The 17445-nt window shown below is 62.7% G+C and overlaps 6 protein-coding genes across 6 annotated transcripts; 2 read left to right on the top strand and 4 right to left on the bottom strand.

Moving 5' to 3' along the window:
- Positions 1–224: 224 nt before the first annotated feature.
- On the top strand, positions 225–1559 carry PAN0_004d2122 (salicylate hydroxylase; the record flags this gene model as incomplete). The annotated part of the gene is made up of 1 exon (XM_014802067.1): positions 225–1559. The coding sequence occupies one exon, from the start codon at positions 225–227 to the stop codon at positions 1557–1559; it is 1335 nt and encodes a 444-aa protein (XP_014657553.1).
- A 141-nt stretch (positions 1560–1700) lies between these two features.
- Positions 1701–2363, bottom strand: PAN0_004c2121 (prenylated rab acceptor PRA1; the record flags this gene model as incomplete). Its single annotated transcript, XM_014802066.1, has 3 exons — positions 1701–1709; positions 1791–2254; positions 2333–2363. 3 exons carry the CDS (start codon positions 2361–2363, stop codon positions 1701–1703), a joined length of 504 nt encoding a protein of 167 aa, XP_014657552.1.
- A 499-nt stretch (positions 2364–2862) lies between these two features.
- On the bottom strand, positions 2863–10602 carry PAN0_004c2120 (adenylate cyclase; the record flags this gene model as incomplete). Its single annotated transcript, XM_014802065.1, has 1 exon — positions 2863–10602. The coding sequence occupies one exon, from the start codon at positions 10600–10602 to the stop codon at positions 2863–2865; it is 7740 nt and encodes a 2579-aa protein (XP_014657551.1).
- A 735-nt stretch (positions 10603–11337) lies between these two features.
- Positions 11338–12615, top strand: PAN0_004d2119 (uncharacterized protein; the record flags this gene model as incomplete). Its single annotated transcript, XM_014802064.1, has 1 exon — positions 11338–12615. The coding sequence occupies one exon, from the start codon at positions 11338–11340 to the stop codon at positions 12613–12615; it is 1278 nt and encodes a 425-aa protein (XP_014657550.1).
- Positions 12616–12753: 138 nt separating this feature from the next.
- Positions 12754–15906, bottom strand: PAN0_004c2118 (alanyl-tRNA synthetase; the record flags this gene model as incomplete). Its single annotated transcript, XM_014802063.1, has 1 exon — positions 12754–15906. The coding sequence occupies one exon, from the start codon at positions 15904–15906 to the stop codon at positions 12754–12756; it is 3153 nt and encodes a 1050-aa protein (XP_014657549.1).
- A 375-nt stretch (positions 15907–16281) lies between these two features.
- Positions 16282–17421, bottom strand: PAN0_004c2117 (uncharacterized protein; the record flags this gene model as incomplete). Its single annotated transcript, XM_014802062.1, has 1 exon — positions 16282–17421. The coding sequence occupies one exon, from the start codon at positions 17419–17421 to the stop codon at positions 16282–16284; it is 1140 nt and encodes a 379-aa protein (XP_014657548.1).
- Positions 17422–17445: the final 24 nt, after the last annotated feature.

Below are 17445 nucleotides of genomic sequence, written 5' to 3'. Positions count from 1 at the left end.
TTACTGCCTCGGACAGAGAAAGCCGTGATTTCCTGGCGAAAATCGCCGGCGCTGGTCGGTAAGCCAAGAGCCGGGGATGCTGTTGATTTGGTGCACCATGGAAATGTGGGGAATGCCCCGCCTTGATCAACGATCAGCGACTTGCGAGCACTCGACTCTTTCGCAGCGATATAAGTCTGAACCCACCTTCGACCCACCTCATCTTCATCAGCTAGCCTTCCGCAATGACTTCTGCAACTTCAGCAACAGCCGCGCCCTCTTCCGGCGGTGGGCGCAAGGACTTCAATGTGGCGGTGGTGGGCGGTGGGATTGGTGGGCTGACGCTCGCCATTGGGCTGCACGACCGTGGCGTGCCCGTGCACATCTTCGAGAGCGCGTCCAAGTTCGCCGAGATCGGAGCGGGGATTGCGATTGGACCGAATGCGCAGAATGCGCTGCAGCGTCTGGGGCTCTACGAGAGCTTTCTGCAGTTTGCCGACTTTCCGTCGCGCAACCTCTTCTTCCAGTGGCGCATGGGCGAGGGCGAGGAGCAGCGTCTGCTCTCCGAGACCATCTGCAAGCAGTACGGCATGGCGAGCATCCACCGTGCCGAGCTGCTCGACACGTTTGTCAAGCGCATGCCCACCGAGCTGTGCAGCTTTGGCAAGCGGCTCAAGGACATCCAGCAGCCCGAGTCGGCCGAGGGCAAGGTGCGCATCACGTTTGAGGACGGCTCCACCCACGATGCCGACCTGGTGATCGGCTGCGATGGCATCCACAGTCGCGTCCGAGGTGCGCTGGATCGTGCCACCGCGGGACCCTCGGCCGTCGCCGGCTCCGACTCGCTGGTCTGGAGCGGCAGCTGGGCGTACCGTGGGCTCATCCCGCGCGAGCGCTTCGTGGCTGCGCTGGGCAAGGAAAAGGGCGAATTCTATGCGGACACGGCACAGATGCTGCTGGCCAAGGACTCGCATGTTCTCATCTTCCCCATCCACGGCGGCAAGACGGTCAACATTGTGGCGTTCCGCACCGACCGTTCGCGCTGGCCGCAACGCACGCCGTTCCCCAAGGGCGAGGCGTGGATCCAAGAGACGAGCAAAGACGAGCTGATGCGCGACTTTGACAACTACAGCTCGGACGTGGTCAAGATGGTGGAGTGCATCGACAAGCCGAGCAAGTGGGCGCTGCATCAGGTGGTGCCGTCGCTCACTTCGTACATCAACGGCCGCGTGATTGTGGCGGGCGATGCGGCGCACGGCGGAGTGCCTCACCAGGGCGCCATGGCGGGCCAGGCGATCGAGGATGCGCTGTTTCTGTCGAATCTGCTCTCGCATCCGCGCGTCAAGGCGCAGAATCTCACCAAGGCGCTCGGGGCATACGACACGATCCGCGTGCCGCGAGCCAACCGCGTGCTGGAATCGAGCCTCGAGGCGGGCGACACCTACGAGTTCCGCGGCGTCGCGGCCGACGATCCGGCCAAGCTGGGCGAGCACCTGGTGGAGCGCTTCGACCACATTTGGGACTACGATTTGGACAAAGAGAAGCAGCAGATGGAAGAGTGGCTCGACGCCAACCTCTGAATCACGGCGCAGAGTGGCTGCCAGTCGTCATGCTTGTAATCCACAGATTGTCTAGAACGCACTTCTTACCGTGCATCATTGCAGTATGTACAGATGAGTTCGCTCTCGAGGGCGCAGCGGCCATGGCGGTGTTGTTCTTGTTCACACGGTCTGTGGGTGGGAGGAGAAGGTGGAACAGGTCAGCAAACGGGCGAAGGGGAGGATGTGCATAGGACTCGCAAAAAGACTTACCTCGACACCGGTGTACTCGCTCGATACGGGGGGTTCGATGAATGCGGCGTGACCGAGGATGAGGAAGGCCGAGCTGCCGACGAGCCAAAAGACGAATCCAAAGGGGCTGGCGAACCAGAGCATGAGGCCACCGACGACAAAGAGGCCGGTGTAGAGGCTCTTTTGGGTGATGACGTGCTCGCCCACCTGCATGGGTTCGGGCGCGAAGCGGTTGATGGCCCAGAAGCCGGCGACGAGGAAGATGAGCGCAAAGAGGAGGAGCATGTCGTTGATCATGCCGTACACGGTGAGCAGCACCACCACCACGGCGTAGTTGCCCGAAAAGTGGCGCGTGTTGTACGTGATGCGCTGGAAGGCCTCGTTGGTGTCCTGCGGGCGCGAAATGCGCTGGTGGTCAAAGAACTCGCCCAGCGGACGCAGCGACGACAGACGCTCCTGGCGCATGCTGCGAATCCGCTCGGGGACTGTGGGGATGAGCATCAGGCGTGTGAGCAGCGTGCGCGCGCACAGCTTGTTGGGCATGTCATGCATGCGCTACTTACTCTTCATGGCTATGTCAAATACTTGCGCCATGGTTGCAAACGTGGCTCGATCCTAGAAGCTAGACGGATGATGGCGGAAGGCATGCAAAGAGCCCTGACAGCCCGCGTCCATCTATCTGCAGGCACGAGTCGGAACTCGGCTGAGCCCGTCCATCAACCGCAGGGCTCAAAGCGCGGCCGCTCTGTAACAGCACAGCCAAGAAGGCGCCTCGGCCCTCAATCCAACTCAGCGGTTGCTGGCACTGCCGCACTCTCTCACTTATCTGCATGCACTCTGCCCGCCTTGCTGTCCGCGCTCGGCGTGCTGAGCTGGAAGAAATGCAGGCCCCGTTTTGCATTTGGCGCGATGAAATACGGTGTTGGACCGTCACTTCCAACACTCTCAAACTTGGCCTCCCAACACCCCAACACTCACAAGCCGTGCTTCAAGCCGTGTTCGTACCGGTGACATGATGATTACGCTCGTGATACAATACAATACTGAACCGCCAAAGAAGAAGATGATGCCGAGAAAGGGAAAGAGAGAGAAGCTAAAGCGGAGGTAGCTCCTGCACTCGGTTGCGCGGACTGGCGATGGGGCTCGACACAGCCAGCGCCGTCGACGTTGGCGGTGCAGGCGGTGACAGGACCAAGCTGTGCAGCAGCTCCAGCACGCTTGCCTCCGCTGCGGCGCCGCCCGCCGCCATCCTGCTGCGCACCATGTCGAGCGTCAGCGACGACACTGCATTCTGGATGCGCGTCGTGAGCTGCGCCAGGATCCCTGCCAGCTCCTCGTCCGTGGCATCGTCGCGGATGCTGTAGATCAGCAGCTCCGGTCGCATGTTGAGCATCGCCTCCACTCCCTTGCGTCGTGCCTGATGCGACAGCACGCGCCTGCCCCCCTCCTCCGCTTCACCAACGCGCACCTCGCGATCGAGCGGATTGCGCGTCGCCTCGCCCGACGGCGTCGAGGGCTGCGACCGATGCTCCGCCTCCTCATCCTCCTGCGCAGCAAGGATGCCCGGGCACACCGTCGAGTTGGACAGATACTCGAGTCGCAGGCACAGCATCCCCACCTGCTTGACGTCTTCAATGTCGAGCAGCTGCACCGTAGGCTCGTACACCTGCGCACGCGGCGCATCCAGCGCATCGTCCGTCTTGGCCTGCTCCAGTCGCCCCGCAAGCTGCTTCGGATACACCAGCCACAGCATCTCGGGCGTCTCGAGCCCCTTGAGCCGTCGCTCCCCCAGCTGCGAAAGTCCAAAGCCCATCCGACGCAGCAGCACCACGTCCCGGCTCACGTTCGGATTCAGCAGCCGGAAGGCATCCTCGTCCAGCTCCTCCTCCGTCTTGGCCGCCTGCTCCCCTGACCCTTCGCCTTGACCTTCGCCACCCGACCCGGCCGCGAGCGTATCGTCAAACGTTCCCAGCAACCCTTGCAGCTCCTTGATCACGTCCTTGCTCGCAAGGATCTGGCCGCCGTCGGCCGCACCGCTGATCCTCGCCGCGCGATTCACCATGGGTCCAAAGTAGTCCATGCGTCGCGTGATCGGATCCGCCTCGCACACCGGTCGGCCCCAGTGGATGCCCATGCGCACCGACAGACCGCGGTGGATCAGCTCGCCCGAGCTGTCGTACACCTCCTTGCCGTCCTCGCTCTCCAGGATCTCGCGCGGCCAGTCCTCGTGCAGAAGCTGCTGCTGCACCGTAAAGCACCACAGCAGCGCCGCACTCACCGACGGGAACGACACCATGAATGCATCGCCTTCCGTCTTCACCTCGTATCCGCCGATCGTGCGCAGCTGCCTTCGCAGCAGATAGTTGTGCAGCCGCATCGCCGTCTGCATCCCGTTGTTCGTCTCCCACAGCGACGTCGAGTTCTTGATATCCGTGAAAACCAGAGCAACCTGCCCGATCGGCGGCGCCACCTCGCGATCCAGCCGCGCCAGCGTCCGGTCGCTCGGCAACTCCTCCCGGAAGCGTCGCCCGGCCTTCTTGATCGCATCGCTGTTCTGGTAGCTCGAGATGGTCAGCGCGCCGCCGTTCCTCTGGTCCGACCGGTAGAACAGATCGCCCACCGAGATCACCATCACCATGATGCTCTCCTCGGCGCCGTAGCTGATCGCAAAGTCCCGAAGCTTCTGCGCCGCGATCATCGGGTCGTTGCGCTGCGTACGCGCAATGTCCACCGCCGTCTGGTACGACACGTACTGCCACAGCGTCCGGTTCGCAATGATCACAAACTCGTCCGAGTCCGTAAGCTGCACCGTCGTCACCGCAGGCGCCGCATTCACAATCGGGAACAGGTGGAAGTAGCCAAACGATCGAGACACGTCGAGCATGTCGTTCACATAGCCTCGCAGCGAAACCCATCCTTCCGCGGATCGGATCCGCTCGATCTCGGCACGGTCAAACGGTTCATGCTTGACGCTCACCAGGTGCGCCGTGCCGCCGTTGCGCGACATGACCGCCAGCGCGTCTCCTGCATTGGCGATGTGCAGCGTTCGATCGGACACGTACGCCAGGATAGCCGACGCTCCGGCGCGCCAGTCGTGCTTGTTGGCAGCAGCCGCGATGGCGGGCGCCGAGCTGCGCGTCACATCTGCTGCCGCCTCCGCGTGCGCCTCGGACAGCTTGCGGCTTCCGTCGTTGATCAGCGCGTCGGCATAGTCCTTCTGCAGCCGCAGGAACGCGCGGCGCAGAGCATCCGGCACCGACACCGGCTCCGTCGAGTTTTCGTTCTGATGCTTTTGGAACTCCCAAGAGATGCGCGTGCCGCTCCATTCCGCGAGATGGTGCGCGATCCGGCTGCCCACATGGGCGCCATGGCCACGGCCGTCAAAGAGGCCAAAGATGCACTCGGTCTCTTCCTTGCGGAAATTCGGCATGACGATGTCGATCACGCTGAGGTTGTCGTGCTTTCCCAGCGCATCGGCGATGCCGTAGGCCATGCCGTTGATCTGCGAAAGCGACGTGCGTACACGGCGATTCTCCGATTCGTCAGGCGTAGCGTTCGAGTGCAACGGCATCGTGACGTCCATGAGGCCGAGCATGCGCAGGTTGGTGAGCCGACTGAAGTCCGAGATGTTCGACTTGCGCGTGAAGCCCATCTCGCTTAATTTGGTCTTGATCTCCAGGCGCGTGTTGCCCGAAAGATTGAGGTAGCGCAGTTCGGGATTCATGTTCCAGTTCCAGTCGTAGTGCCAGTTGGCGATGTTGTACTTGAGCACGTTGTTGCCCACGTCCAGGTTGGCGAGCTTCTTGAGCTTGCCCAGCTCGACGGGCAGCGTAGTGAGCTTGTTCGAGTTGAGGTGCAGGATCCGAAGCTCCTGCAGCACCACCAGGTCGTCCGACGGGATGGTGCTCAGCTGGTTGCCGCTCACATACAGCTCGCGCAGCTTGGTAAGCGTCTGCAGGCTAAAGTCGGGGATCTCAAAGATCTCGTTGAAGCTGAGGTTGAGCACCTCGAGAGAGGTCAGCTCCGAGAGCACGCTGAACACCTCGTCGCCCAGCCGATTATCTCCGAGTCGGAGCTTCTGCAAGCTGAGCGACAGAGGCGCTACAAACACCTCCGTCGGCGTCGACGCGTTGGTTCCAGCTGCCGCAGCGCCATTTGCCGCGCCGTTTGCCTGGTGAGCCAAGGACGAGCTGGTGGAGCCCTTTCGTGCCGCCAAGATGGCCGAGCCTCCTCCGGCTCCGCCGAGCTCAGCTGTAACCGCCTCGGTGCGCATGTCTGGAGCAGCGGCGAAGGACTCCAAGAGATTGGAGCTTAGGTTGATGTGGGTGAGGCTCTCGCAATACCACAATGCCTGTGGCAAGGTCTTGAGATTGTTGTTGTGCATCAGGAGCTCCTTGAGCGCCTTGAGATGGCCGATCGACTCGGGGATCGTGGCGAGCAGGTTGTTGCTGCACGAAAGCGTCTCGAGGCGTTTGAGCTCTCCGAGCGTGTCGGGCAGCACGACGAGCTGATTGCCATCGAGGATGAGCTTGACCAGCGCAGGCAGCTGCGGGAAGAGCCCTTCCTCGAGGCGCGTCATGTTGGTCGACGAGAGGTCGAGCGAGGTGAGATCGCACGTGGTGAGGGCGGCGATGCGCACTTTGCTGAGCGGATTGCGGCCCAGCTCGACGCGGGTGAGCTGCGGTCCGAGCGTTGCCTCGAACGACTTGATGTTGTTGCTCTCGGCCTGCAGGTTCTGGAGTCGCGGCAGGCCGAGCAGCGCCGAGACGTCCTGCACCTTGTTGCGACGCAGATCGATGGTGCGTAGACTGGCGAGCTTGCTCATGCCGTCGGGGAGCTTCTCGAGCGAGTTGCCTGCAAGGATGAAGCGTTCCAGATTGACGAGGTTGGCAACCTCTGCGGGCAGCTCGGTGATCGAGTTGAAGGAGACGTCGAGGTCCACGAGCGACGTGACCTCGCAAATGACGCCAGGGAACTCCTCGAAGCGATTGTTGGAGATGTTGAGGTTGCGAAGGGTGGGGATGCTGGAAAAGTAGGACGGCAGGTCGTAGAGTCGGTTGTTCTGCACCTTGAGCGACATGAGCTCGGGGATGAGGTCGAGGCTGATGTGCGAGAGCTCGACGATGCGGTTGTTGGACACGTCGAGATGGGTGAGCGTCTCGCTGTGCCGGACGCTCTGCGGGATGCGCTTGAGGGCGAGGTTGGAGAGCCGAAGCGTGCGCAAGCTCGAACAGAGCTGTACAAAGTCGAGCGGCAAGTCGGACATGGGGTTGCCCGAGAGGTCGAGACTGACGATCCAGTCGGCATGCTTGTACAGGAAGATGGGCACCATCTCGAGGTTTCTGCTCTGCAGATCCAGGTGTTGGAAGGTATGCTCGCTGTGGCCGATGGACTCGGAGTCAAACGTCGGCACGCTGTCCGGACGGAAGACGAAGCGAAGGAGGTAGGAGAGGTCGTCCCTGCCCATGTCCTCCAGAGCATCGTTTTCGGAATGGCCTGCTTGAAGCAGACGACGTCGCTGGAGCTGTGCGGGCTTGTCAGCATTGCCGAGCGGCCTCTCGGAGCCCTTGTCGCGCACAAAGAGGCGATAGGCGGTGGACTCAGTGGTGAGGCTCTTGCGGGCCAGGATGGTCTGGACCTCGTTGGCGGTGGAGACGAGCGAGCACGAGAGGGTGGCAAAGGTGCCATCGGTCTTGTAGACGCGGATGAAGTGGTTGCGCTGGGCCAGACCGGAAGCGGCGCCGGCATTTGCGGTGGTGGGCCGCTTGAGCTGGTTGGCATCGCGGCGGAGGGTGCTGGCGATGCTTGCATCGTCTTCGGTCGAGAGCGTCGAGCTGAGCGTCGTGGTGGACGGGCGCGTAGCGCCGATGGAGCCGGCGGTATTGGGACGTGCGTTGGTGCGGTGTTTAGATGTGCGATGCAGACCGAGCTTTCCGGCAGCAGCAGCGGCGGCCGAGGCACCTGCAGAGGCCAGCATGCTTGCTCCAGCACCACCTCTGGACGAGGAGGGTCGCATATGGCTAGAACCATGTTGAAGCTGATGGTGCTGGGAGGGTTGGGGCTGCTGCTGCTGCTGCTGTTGGGCGAGAGCGGACTGGGCGAGGTTGTTCGTCTGCTCGAGCACGTCGACGTTGCTGGCCGACTCGTCGACCGACTTTGTCTTTGGCAAGGGAGGCAGAACGGTGAGCGGATCGACCGAGTCTTCGGTGCCGCGTCGCGAACCAGCGATGGAGGTGGGCTTGTTGAAGGGGTCAGTGGAAGCGACGCGGAACATGCTCGATGCATGCACGGAGCTGACGCCGGAGCTGGAGCCGCGTCGCTTGCCATCGGCGAGCATCTGTGCACGGACGGAGCGGTCGTCGTCGTCATCCTCTTCCTCTTCGCCGACGTTGTCGTCGCGAAGGTAGTCGCGCGTCTTGTCGGGCTGGACTGCCCAACTGTCGGGAGCCATCCAGCTGGAGCTTGGCTCTTGGCCGGAGCTGGCACTTGACTTGCGGACGTTGAGGAGCGAGCCTAGCGCCTGGTCGCTGACGGGCGGGAATTGGTAGGAGTGGTCGGCGCGACCGTCGATGTGGTTGTCCGGTGGCGGAGCTGCTGCCCAACCCGGGCTTGCCGATGGAGTTGCCGAGGAGGAAGCGGCTGCGGCGACTGCTGCTGCTTTGTGACGCTCGTGTGCGGTGACGCTGAGGTTGGCGTAGGAGGTTTTGGGAGAGATGCCGCTGTGGTCGGAGCGAAGGCTGTGAGCCGATACGACGCTGTCCTTGCGCTGGTCTGCGAGGGCGGAATCGGCAGCGGATGGGAGCGATGGCGGCAGCAGCGGCGGCAGCGGTGGTGGTGTGGCCGGCAGCGCCGAGTCGGAGGTGGCGAGGGCGGCGGCCATGGAATCGCGACGGACGGGCAAGCTGGAGGCGGAAGGGCTGTAGGAGGCGCTGGAGGGCATGTCTCTGAGGTTGCTCGATAGTTTGCGGAGGGACTGGTAGTTTTGCATCTCTGCGAGGCTGACGCGGGGGACGCTGTTGCGGGGCAGCATGTTGAGCTGGCTGGGGCGTCTGTCGCTGAGGATGGTGGAGGTGGAGGATGATGTGGAGATGCTGGCGGTGTTGCGGGAGCTGGAAGCGCGTTGGGAGGCGGAAGCGTCGGAGAGCTGGGAGGAGGAGTCGGTGTTGGTGGTGAGCGAGGCCTGTCGGGTGGAGGGCAAGGCGTGGTCGGAGGGTGAGGGCGAGTGCGGGTGGTGCGGGAGGCCGGACTCGCTGGCGGATGGCGAGCGATGGTCCGAGGGGCTGGTGGTGGAGGTGGAGGCGGCATCGGTGACGGAGGAGCCCTGGAGCCTCTGGCGTGCGGCGTTTGTGTCGACAAAGTCTTCGAGCTGATCAAAGTTCATGTCGAGGGAGAGTTCGACCTCTTGCTGGATGGAGTGGCTTTGGGAGGACAAGGAGGGGTCGCCAGAGTCGTCTGTGCCTCGCTGCCTGTCGGAAGCCTTTGCGAGGTGGTGGCGGACGCCCTTGATGCGCTTGCGCGCTTCCTTTTTGGCGTCGCGATGCTCGGACTCGAGCTCGTCCTCGAGGCTGATGGCGGCGGGGAGCGAGTCGATGCGTGAGTTGAGCGGGTTCTGCCACGGAGCGGGGATGGAAGCGGGAGGTTGGTGGTAGTGGGAGCGGAGGGAGGCGGAGGAGGGCGATACGGAGGAAGCCAAGGAGCGGTTGTGGTTGTTGTCGAGCCATGCTGGCGGGCGCATGGGGTTGAGGTTGGCTGCGTTGGAGCCGTAGCGGGAGGAGAGGGAGGCGACCGAGGGTTCGTTGCGAACGAGGTTGATGTTGGAGGAGGAGGCGGAGGCGGATGCGGAGGTGGAGGCTGCGCTTGCAGATGCGGCATGTGCGCTCGAGTGGCTGGAGGGCTTCTTCTTGAGAAAACCAAAGGGATTTCGCGACTTTTTCGCGGCAGCGTCTTTGGAGCCGGAGCCGTTGAGGGTGGTGGTGGAGGAGGTGGAGGCGGAGGGCGGCGTGCGCGGACGGAGCGAGTGTTGTGAGCGCGAAGGGGTGAGGGTGGGGTTGTCGATGCTGGCTAGGCTCGAGTCGGTGAAGGAGTACTGTGTGGTGCCTGTACCTCTGCGTGGACGCGTGCGGATGACGGGAGAAGCGGTGGCCGGGTTAGCCGCACTGGCGGTCATCGTCGTCGTCGTCGTCGTCGTCGTGGTTGCTGCTGCTGCTGCGGATGCTGAAGCGGCATGGTTGTTGGAAGAGTTGGCACGACTTGGGCCGTCCTGCATGGAGGGGGACTGGAATAGCCACGGACTGATGTCCTGATGGTTTGCCGCCTTGACGGCCTTTGCAACGTCGCCGTCAAAGGAGGAGTTGTTGCGGTGGTCGGTGGGGCTGCGCGAGAGGATCTGGCGAAGTTCGTCGTCGTCAAAGGAGGAGCTAATGCCGTGATGGTGGTCTGGGATGGATGAGTGCGAGCGGTCGTGGCGGTGGTGGTCGTCGCCAAAGTAGTCGCGCTCGAGGGAGAGCGAGGAGTTGTGCGAGGGTGTGGAGGGTTGTGTGTGCGCATGGTCGAAGGTGGGTCGCGAGTAGTTTTTGGCGTTGTGCTGCGGCGTACGACGAGAGGAGGAGGAGGGCGAAGGTGTGGCAGTGAGGCTGAAGTTGAGGTCGGGCTGTGAGGATTGGAACGAGTTGGAGATGGAGCGATGTGGAGTGGAGGCTGGATCGGCCTTGTGGGTAAAGTTGGAGCTGGCGGTGGAGTCGTGGGAGCTGTGTCGTTCGAGGCCGAGGTCGGTGGCCCTGTTGTGTGTGTGCTCGGGCGAGGCCGGGGCGACGGGCCTGCGATTGGAGTGCATGTTGGCGATGCGGGTGTGTGCGCGAATGCGCGGACAGCGCGGATGACGGATCTGCTAGCTAGGTAGCCGAGTGTTGGTGGCGGCGCATGTCGACTTTGGATTGATGGATCTGGATTCCGCAGTGGCTCTGCAAGCGGTGTCGCCGCTCTCTCGATGGATGGTGGTAGAGATGGTGGAGGAGGAGGAGGAGGAGGAGGAGATCCCCGCCGAGTGACGGCCTCTCTCTCTCTCTCTCTCTCTCTCTCTCTCTCTCTCTCTTCTCTCTCTCTCTCTCTCCCTCGAGAGCTCCACTCACTGCTCCTCCGCCTCTCTGAAAGCCTTCTCTGCCTTTTTGGCGCGCTATTCCGCACCGGCCAACGCGCCGTCAACAGTCGCGAAAGCTGATTTTTTGGGATTGGATTGTTAGAGCGTGTAATCTCACATGTGCTGTGCTCGCACGTCGCTACAGTGACGCTTCTCTCCACGCTTTGTCGAGGGTGATGAGCCATTTGACAGGTGGTTGCGCCAACGCCAGCCTGCCTGCTGCTGCGCAGCAAGTTAGGTTTTGCATATGTGGCCATCCCCATCCCCACCTTCGACCACCCATCTCGGTCCCCACTTCCTCACATCAGCCTCCATCGCCGTCGCCATCACGTCCAGCCATACCCACACCCACGCCGACACCGATGTAAAGCCGCCACGGCCACTCTAGACCATCCTACCTCGTCGCGCAAGTGCAGGCTCGCGTCGTCACGCATGGCGCGTAATCCCTCCCGCTCACAGCGGCGCCGAAACAAGCATCAGGCCGGAGCAGCTGCCGCACCTCATCGGCATCATCATCAACAACAACGACAGCAACGACAGCAACAACAGCAACAACAGCAACAACAGCAACAACAACAGATCGAGCCGCGTATCCGCTGCACTGTCTGCCTCGTCGAGTATCCGCACAAGTTGTTCAACAGGGTCGATCGCAGGAAGCACGCTCCGCGTCCCGTCTGCAGGCCTTGCAAGACAAGTGCCATCATCGAAGATGCCGAACTTCGAATGCTCTGCGACGAGTATCAAAACGATCATGAAGACGACCAAGACGAGGTCATCATCCCTGAGTGTATGGCTGATGAGGAAGAGCTTCATCGCGACTTTGAGGACCTCGCCCCGGAAGAGCAGCGAGCCAAACTGAGCGCGCGCGACCAACTCGCCACCGTCACTGGCAAATTCCTCAGCGCCACCAGGCTCGCAGAGAGCCGCCTCCGCTTCCGTCGCCGCGTCCGCCCCGCCAGCGAGCTCATGCTCGAGCGCGAGATCCTCCGCTTCCGATGGCTCGCCGAAAACCTGCCGTTCATGTCCCAAGACGACCGCGTCAAGCGGGAGCAGCAACTCGTTCAGATCCGCTACCTCAACAGCATCGCAGCCATGCAGCTCGAACCGGATCTCCTGCCGCAAGCACAATTCCTCCTCTCGCTCGACCTCGCCGCCACGTCCGACGACGACAACAATGCCGACAACGTCGACGACGAGCTCGAGCGCGCCACCGAGCTGCTCGCACTCATGCGTCTGCCCGAACGCGATGCCATCGAGCAGGCGCAGCTGAATCGCGAGCGCCAGCTCATCACCACCAACAACCGCAACCAACTTCGCCACCAACGCCAGCTGGCGCACCAACTCGCTCAACAAGACGCCGACCAGCTCGCCCAAATCTTCCAGCGCAGCCTCGCGCTCACCGCCGACGACGACCGCTCCTCGCAGCCCGCCAAAGCTCCGCCCACCTTTACCGCCGTCGCCAACTTGGCCGCCGTCAAGGCACAGCTCGCTGCCACCACCTCTTCTTCCACCACCGCCACCTCGCCTCCATCCGCACCCTCGGTCTCTGCCCGCACCGGCGCCGACTCGCCCACTCCGAGCCCGCGTCCCGCCAAGCGCCCACGCAGCCAGCGCGAGACTCCCGTCGACCCCCGCCTCGAAATGTTTGAGCGCAGGCGCCAGGCACTCTTGCGTCGCCAAGACGAATCCAGCCCCACTCCTCAACTGTGATGACAGTCGCATCCGCTTCCGATTCAAACTTGCTGCTCTTTCTCGCAATGACATTTCGTTCTCTGAGCACCGACAATAGTGTGTAATGGGCGCTCTCTCTCTCTCTCTCTCTCTCTCTCTCTCTCTAGGCTACAAGACTCACTGCAGCGGCACGGGGCTCTCTTCGCACTTGAGCGTGTAGAAGCGCTTGGCAGCCTCGATGGCGTCGTCGAGCGCCTGGCCGCCCATCTCGCCCACGCCCTGTGCCGAGTCCTGCTTTCCACCGCCCTTGCCGCCCACGTGCTGCGCCGACGTCTCGATCCACTCCTTGGCGTTGAGGCCCTTGCTCTGGTCGTGCTTGCTCACATACGCCGCATGCACCACCTTGGCCTGCAGCGCATTGCCCTCGGCCACCTTGGTGCCGTTGACATCGAGCTCCTGCGAAAAGAGGTACGCCGTCTTGTCCATCTTCTTGAGCGTGTTCATGGCCGTCTGCAGCGCCTTCATGTTGGCGCCGACGTCAAACTTGTGGATGAAGCTCGTGGCGTTGGGCTGCTCCTTGAAGTGCGCCTCCACCGCATCCACCACCGCCTTGGTGTCCGCCTTGTCCTTGGCCTTGAGCCCGGCGTCGAGCTTCTTGCGGATGGCCGAGAAGCGCTCGTTGAGCGCAGCCTTGCGCACCACGCTCATGTCGAGCTGCGCGAGGTGCGTGCCGAACGCCTTGAGCGCAGCATCCTTGGCTGCCGCCTCGCCGATGGCGTCGATCTCGCCCAGGCGCGCCTCGGCCTCGTCCGCCACCCGGCTCACGCTCGCAGCCTCGTCGCCCGTCACGGCAATGATGCGACGGATGCCCTTGGCGATGCCCGATTCCTCGGTGATGACAAAGTCGCGGATCTCGCCCGTCTTGTCCACGTGCGTACCGCCGCAGAACTCGACCGAGGTCGAGCGCCACTGCGGGTTCTCGAGGTCGCTGGCGATGGTGTCGAGGTCGTGCTCGAGCGTGACGACGCGCACGGGGTTGGGGTAGGCCTCGCCAAATACGGCGCGCAGGCCGGGGATCTTCTGGGCCGTGTCGAGCTCCATCTCCTTGGAGAAGACGCCGACGTTGCGCTTGATCCAGTCGACCGAGATGTGCTCAATCTTCTTGAGCTCCTGCACGTTGACGCCCTGCTTGTGCGAAAAGTCGAAGCGGAGCTTTGCGGGCGCGACGAGCGAGCCCTTCTGGTCAATGTGGTCGCCGAGCACCTCGCGCAGGCCAAAGTTGAGGATGTGGGTGGCGGTGTGGTTCGACTGGAGCGGAGCGCGGCGGCTCTGGTCGTACGAGACGGTGACCTTGTCGCCCAGCGCGAGCTCGCCGCGCACGAGATGGCCAATGTGCAGCACATAGCCCGAGAAGACCTGCGCATCCTCGACGACGAACTGCGACTTGCCGTCAATGGTGATGGAGCCGGTGTCGGCCTGCTGACCACCGCTCTCTGCGTAGAGGCAGGTGCGGTCGAGCAGGATGCCAAAGTTCTTGGCGCGATCTGCGACCTTGGCGGTTTCGGGGAAGAAGGCGTGGTCCTGGTAGATGGCCTTGACGGTGGCGTCGACCGAGTTGACGTTGTATTTGAAGTCGTCCTGCGTCTTGGGCACCGAGTCGTCCTTTTCGAGATGGCCGAGGTCGTGCACGTCAAACTTGACGGCTTCGGCCTCGCTCTTCTTGCCGCCGGCCTTGGAGAGCTCCTTGGACTCGGCCTGGGCGGCTTCGAACTCCTTTTCGTTGACGCCGAGGCCGTGCTCTTCGGCCATGATGAGCGTGAGGTCGACGGGGAAGCCAAAGGTGTCGTAGAGCTTCCATACGTCTGCACCGCTGAGCTGCTTGTTGCCGGCCGCTTTGGCCTTGGCGGCGTACTCTTCGAAGAGCTTCTCGCCGCGGTCGAGGGTGCGTGCAAAGGAGGCCTCCTCCTCGTCGAGGATGGCCTTGACGTCGTCGATCTTCTTGGTGATCTCGGGGAAGAAGTGGCCCATCTGGTCCACGAGCGTGGGGACGAGCTGGGAGAAGAAGGAGCCGATGGGGACCTGGAAGTACTTGCGCACGTAGCGGGTGCCGCGGCGGAGGATGCGACGGAGGACGTAGCCGCGGCCGTCGCGGTCGGGGACGCCGCCGTCGGAGATGGCAAAGGTGAGGGTGCGGACGTGGTCTGCGACGACGCGGTAGGCGGTATCGATGCCGTCGGTGTCTTCTGCGCCGAGCTTGCCGGTGTAGGCGCGGGCGCCGGTGAGCTGCTGGATCTTGGCAAAGATGGGGGTGAAGACGTCGGTGTCGTAGTTGGAGGGCTTGTCCTGGAGGATGGAGACGAGGCGCTCAAAGCCCATGCCGGTGTCGATGTGCTTTGCGGGGAGAGGCCGCAAGGAGCCGTCGTCCTCGCGGTTGAACTGCATAAAGACGTTGTTCCAGATCTCGATGACGTTGGGGTCGTCCATGTTGACGAGGTGTGCGGCGTTGCGGCCGCCGATCCTGTCGTAGTGGATCTCGGAGCAGGGGCCGCAGGGGCCGGTGGCGCCCATCTCCCAAAAGTTGTCCTTTGCGTCGCCGGTGAGGATGTGGTCGGCGTCGACGCCGACCTTGAGCCAGAGGTCGCGCGCCTCGGTGTCGGGCTCGAGGCCCTGCTTTGCGTCGCCTTCAAAGTAGGTGACGTAGAGGCGGTCCTTGGGGAGGCCGTAGACCTTGGTGAGGAGCTCCCAGGCCATGGCGATGGCCTCGGGCTTGAAGTAGTCGCCGAAGGACCAGTTACCGAGCATCTCGAAGAAGGTGTGGTGGTAGGTGTCCTTGCCGACGTCGTCGAGGTCGTTGTGCTTTCCGCCTGCGCGGATGCACTTTTGGGAGTTGACGGCGCGCTTCATGGATCCAAAGGCGGAGTTGGGGTCTGCGATGCCGAGGAAGATGGGCTTGTACTGGTTCATGCCTGCGTTGGCAAAGAGGAGCGTGGGATCATCGTAGGGGATGGTGGAGGAGGAGGGCACAAAGGTGTGTTGGCGCTCCTTGAAGTATGCGGTGAAGGTATCGCGCACCTTGGTGGCGGGCCAGTCGCCGAAGCGCGAGGAGGTGTCGGACATGGTGGAGGATGGGTGCGCACGACCAAGAGGCTGAGCGGCGCGGAAGATCGGGTTGAAAGCGCGTTGGGGCGAGAGGCGAGTTTGCGATGCTGGAACGCGCGAGTGGAAGCACCTCTGCCAGACGAAAAGCGAAGGGCTAGCTGTCGATGTACGAGACGGAGAGGAGCGGACGATGCGGGCGACGAGCAGCGAAGAGGTGCCAGCCTTGTGCATCAACAATCTGCGGGATGAGAGTCGCGGTGGTGCTGGTGGTGGTGGTGGTCAGGGAGATAGCAAAGCTCAGTCCGACCTCGCACGGCCAATTCCGTGTTGAGTTGCGTGCCGCTCTGCGCTTCTGCATTTTCTTTCTTCCGTCTTCGGCCTGGAATTATTGGTGGAATTGAGGCTTGGAAGCGCGCGTTGTTGGTTGTTGCGCACGAATGACTCGCGTGGGGAATGCTTAGATAAGCATGACTGGAAGCCAGCCTCTTGCCCCACTGCTTCAGCTCAGCCTCCAGCTCAGCCTCAGGCTCAACTGCTCCGCTCAGCCGCCATTCGAATGGAGAGAGTGTCAGCAGAGCCGTGAGGAAGGACGGCAACTCTCTTTTGCTATGGCTCGGGAGACGATTCGATGAGGATGGTCTCATGCCACACGGTGCTTGCGAGTTCACCGTCCTCGTCGCTGTCGACCATGACGATGGGCGCCTGATGCCTTCGGCCAGCTTGTGCATGCCCGTTCGCTGGTCCGCCGCTGTCTAGCTTCGTCTCGTGTGGCACCCGCGCGTCTCGCTCGGCCACCTGGACCGCAGCCGCCTCGTCGATTTCGGCTTCGGCTTCCAGTGCGGCAAGCAGCATGCTCTCGTCCTCGTCCGGGCTGAAGCGATCTGGCGCTGCCATAGGTGCGTGATTCGAGCCGTTGCCGACGTGCGCTTGGTTCGAGACTGCTTGGGGCCGGCTCGGCATACCGCGCTTTCTGCGTGGCGGACCCAGTTGGGCTCGAAGCGTCGCAATCAACTTTTCCTCGGCCACGGCCTGCTTTGCCGATACACCGCCGCCCTCCACGCTCACCGTCGCAGGTGTGAGGAGCAGATAGCCGTTCTTGACCAGCGCGCCCTTCAGCAGCAGCTTGCTGCCCATCTTGGTCGTGTTCATGTCCAAGCCACCGATGCGCTCCAGCTCGATCGCCCACACGTTGGCGCTGCTGCCGCCGTCCGAGAGCTCGAGTTTGAGCATGCGTCGCGGGTAGATCGTGTTGCTCTGCGATTTGCCCTCCTCCTGCGCATCGAACGCAGCCATGGCATCCGCACCCGACCAGGATAAAGACGCAGACGCGGCAGGTTTGAGGCCAGTGTAGGCTTCGTTGGGATCCTTGTTGGAACGACGCGCCTCGACGCGTGCCTCGGCGATCTCGAGCTGCGAGGCGGCGGAACAGCCAATGTCGATCATGCTCTCGATCTGCACGAGCACCGCTCCTCTGCCACTGTCGCCCACCTTCCCATTCGCCGCTCGAAGCTTTTCGGGCGCGATGCGGCTGTACGACGGCGGCACCACTTGCGCCAGGTCGGTCTCCAAGAGCTGCTGGCGCACCGAGCGTGCGAGCTGATCGTTTGATCCGTTACGCACAGCTGCGGCCCCTTGGCGCACGTCTGCGATGCATCTGTCGAGCCACTGAGGATCAACCTCGAGCGTCGGATAGCGTGCAGACAGAAGCCGCTTCACTGCCGCCAGTGCATTCGGATTGACAGCCATCTCGTCGACTGCCTACATGTTGAT

Source organism: Moesziomyces antarcticus, assembly GCF_000747765.1.
Source record: "Moesziomyces antarcticus DNA, scaffold: scaffold_v10004, strain JCM 10317, whole genome shotgun sequence".
NCBI lineage: Eukaryota > Fungi > Basidiomycota > Ustilaginomycetes > Ustilaginales > Ustilaginaceae > Moesziomyces > Moesziomyces antarcticus.
The sequence above is the reverse complement of the archived record's forward strand: the minus strand, read 5'-3'. Positions and strand labels throughout refer to the sequence as shown.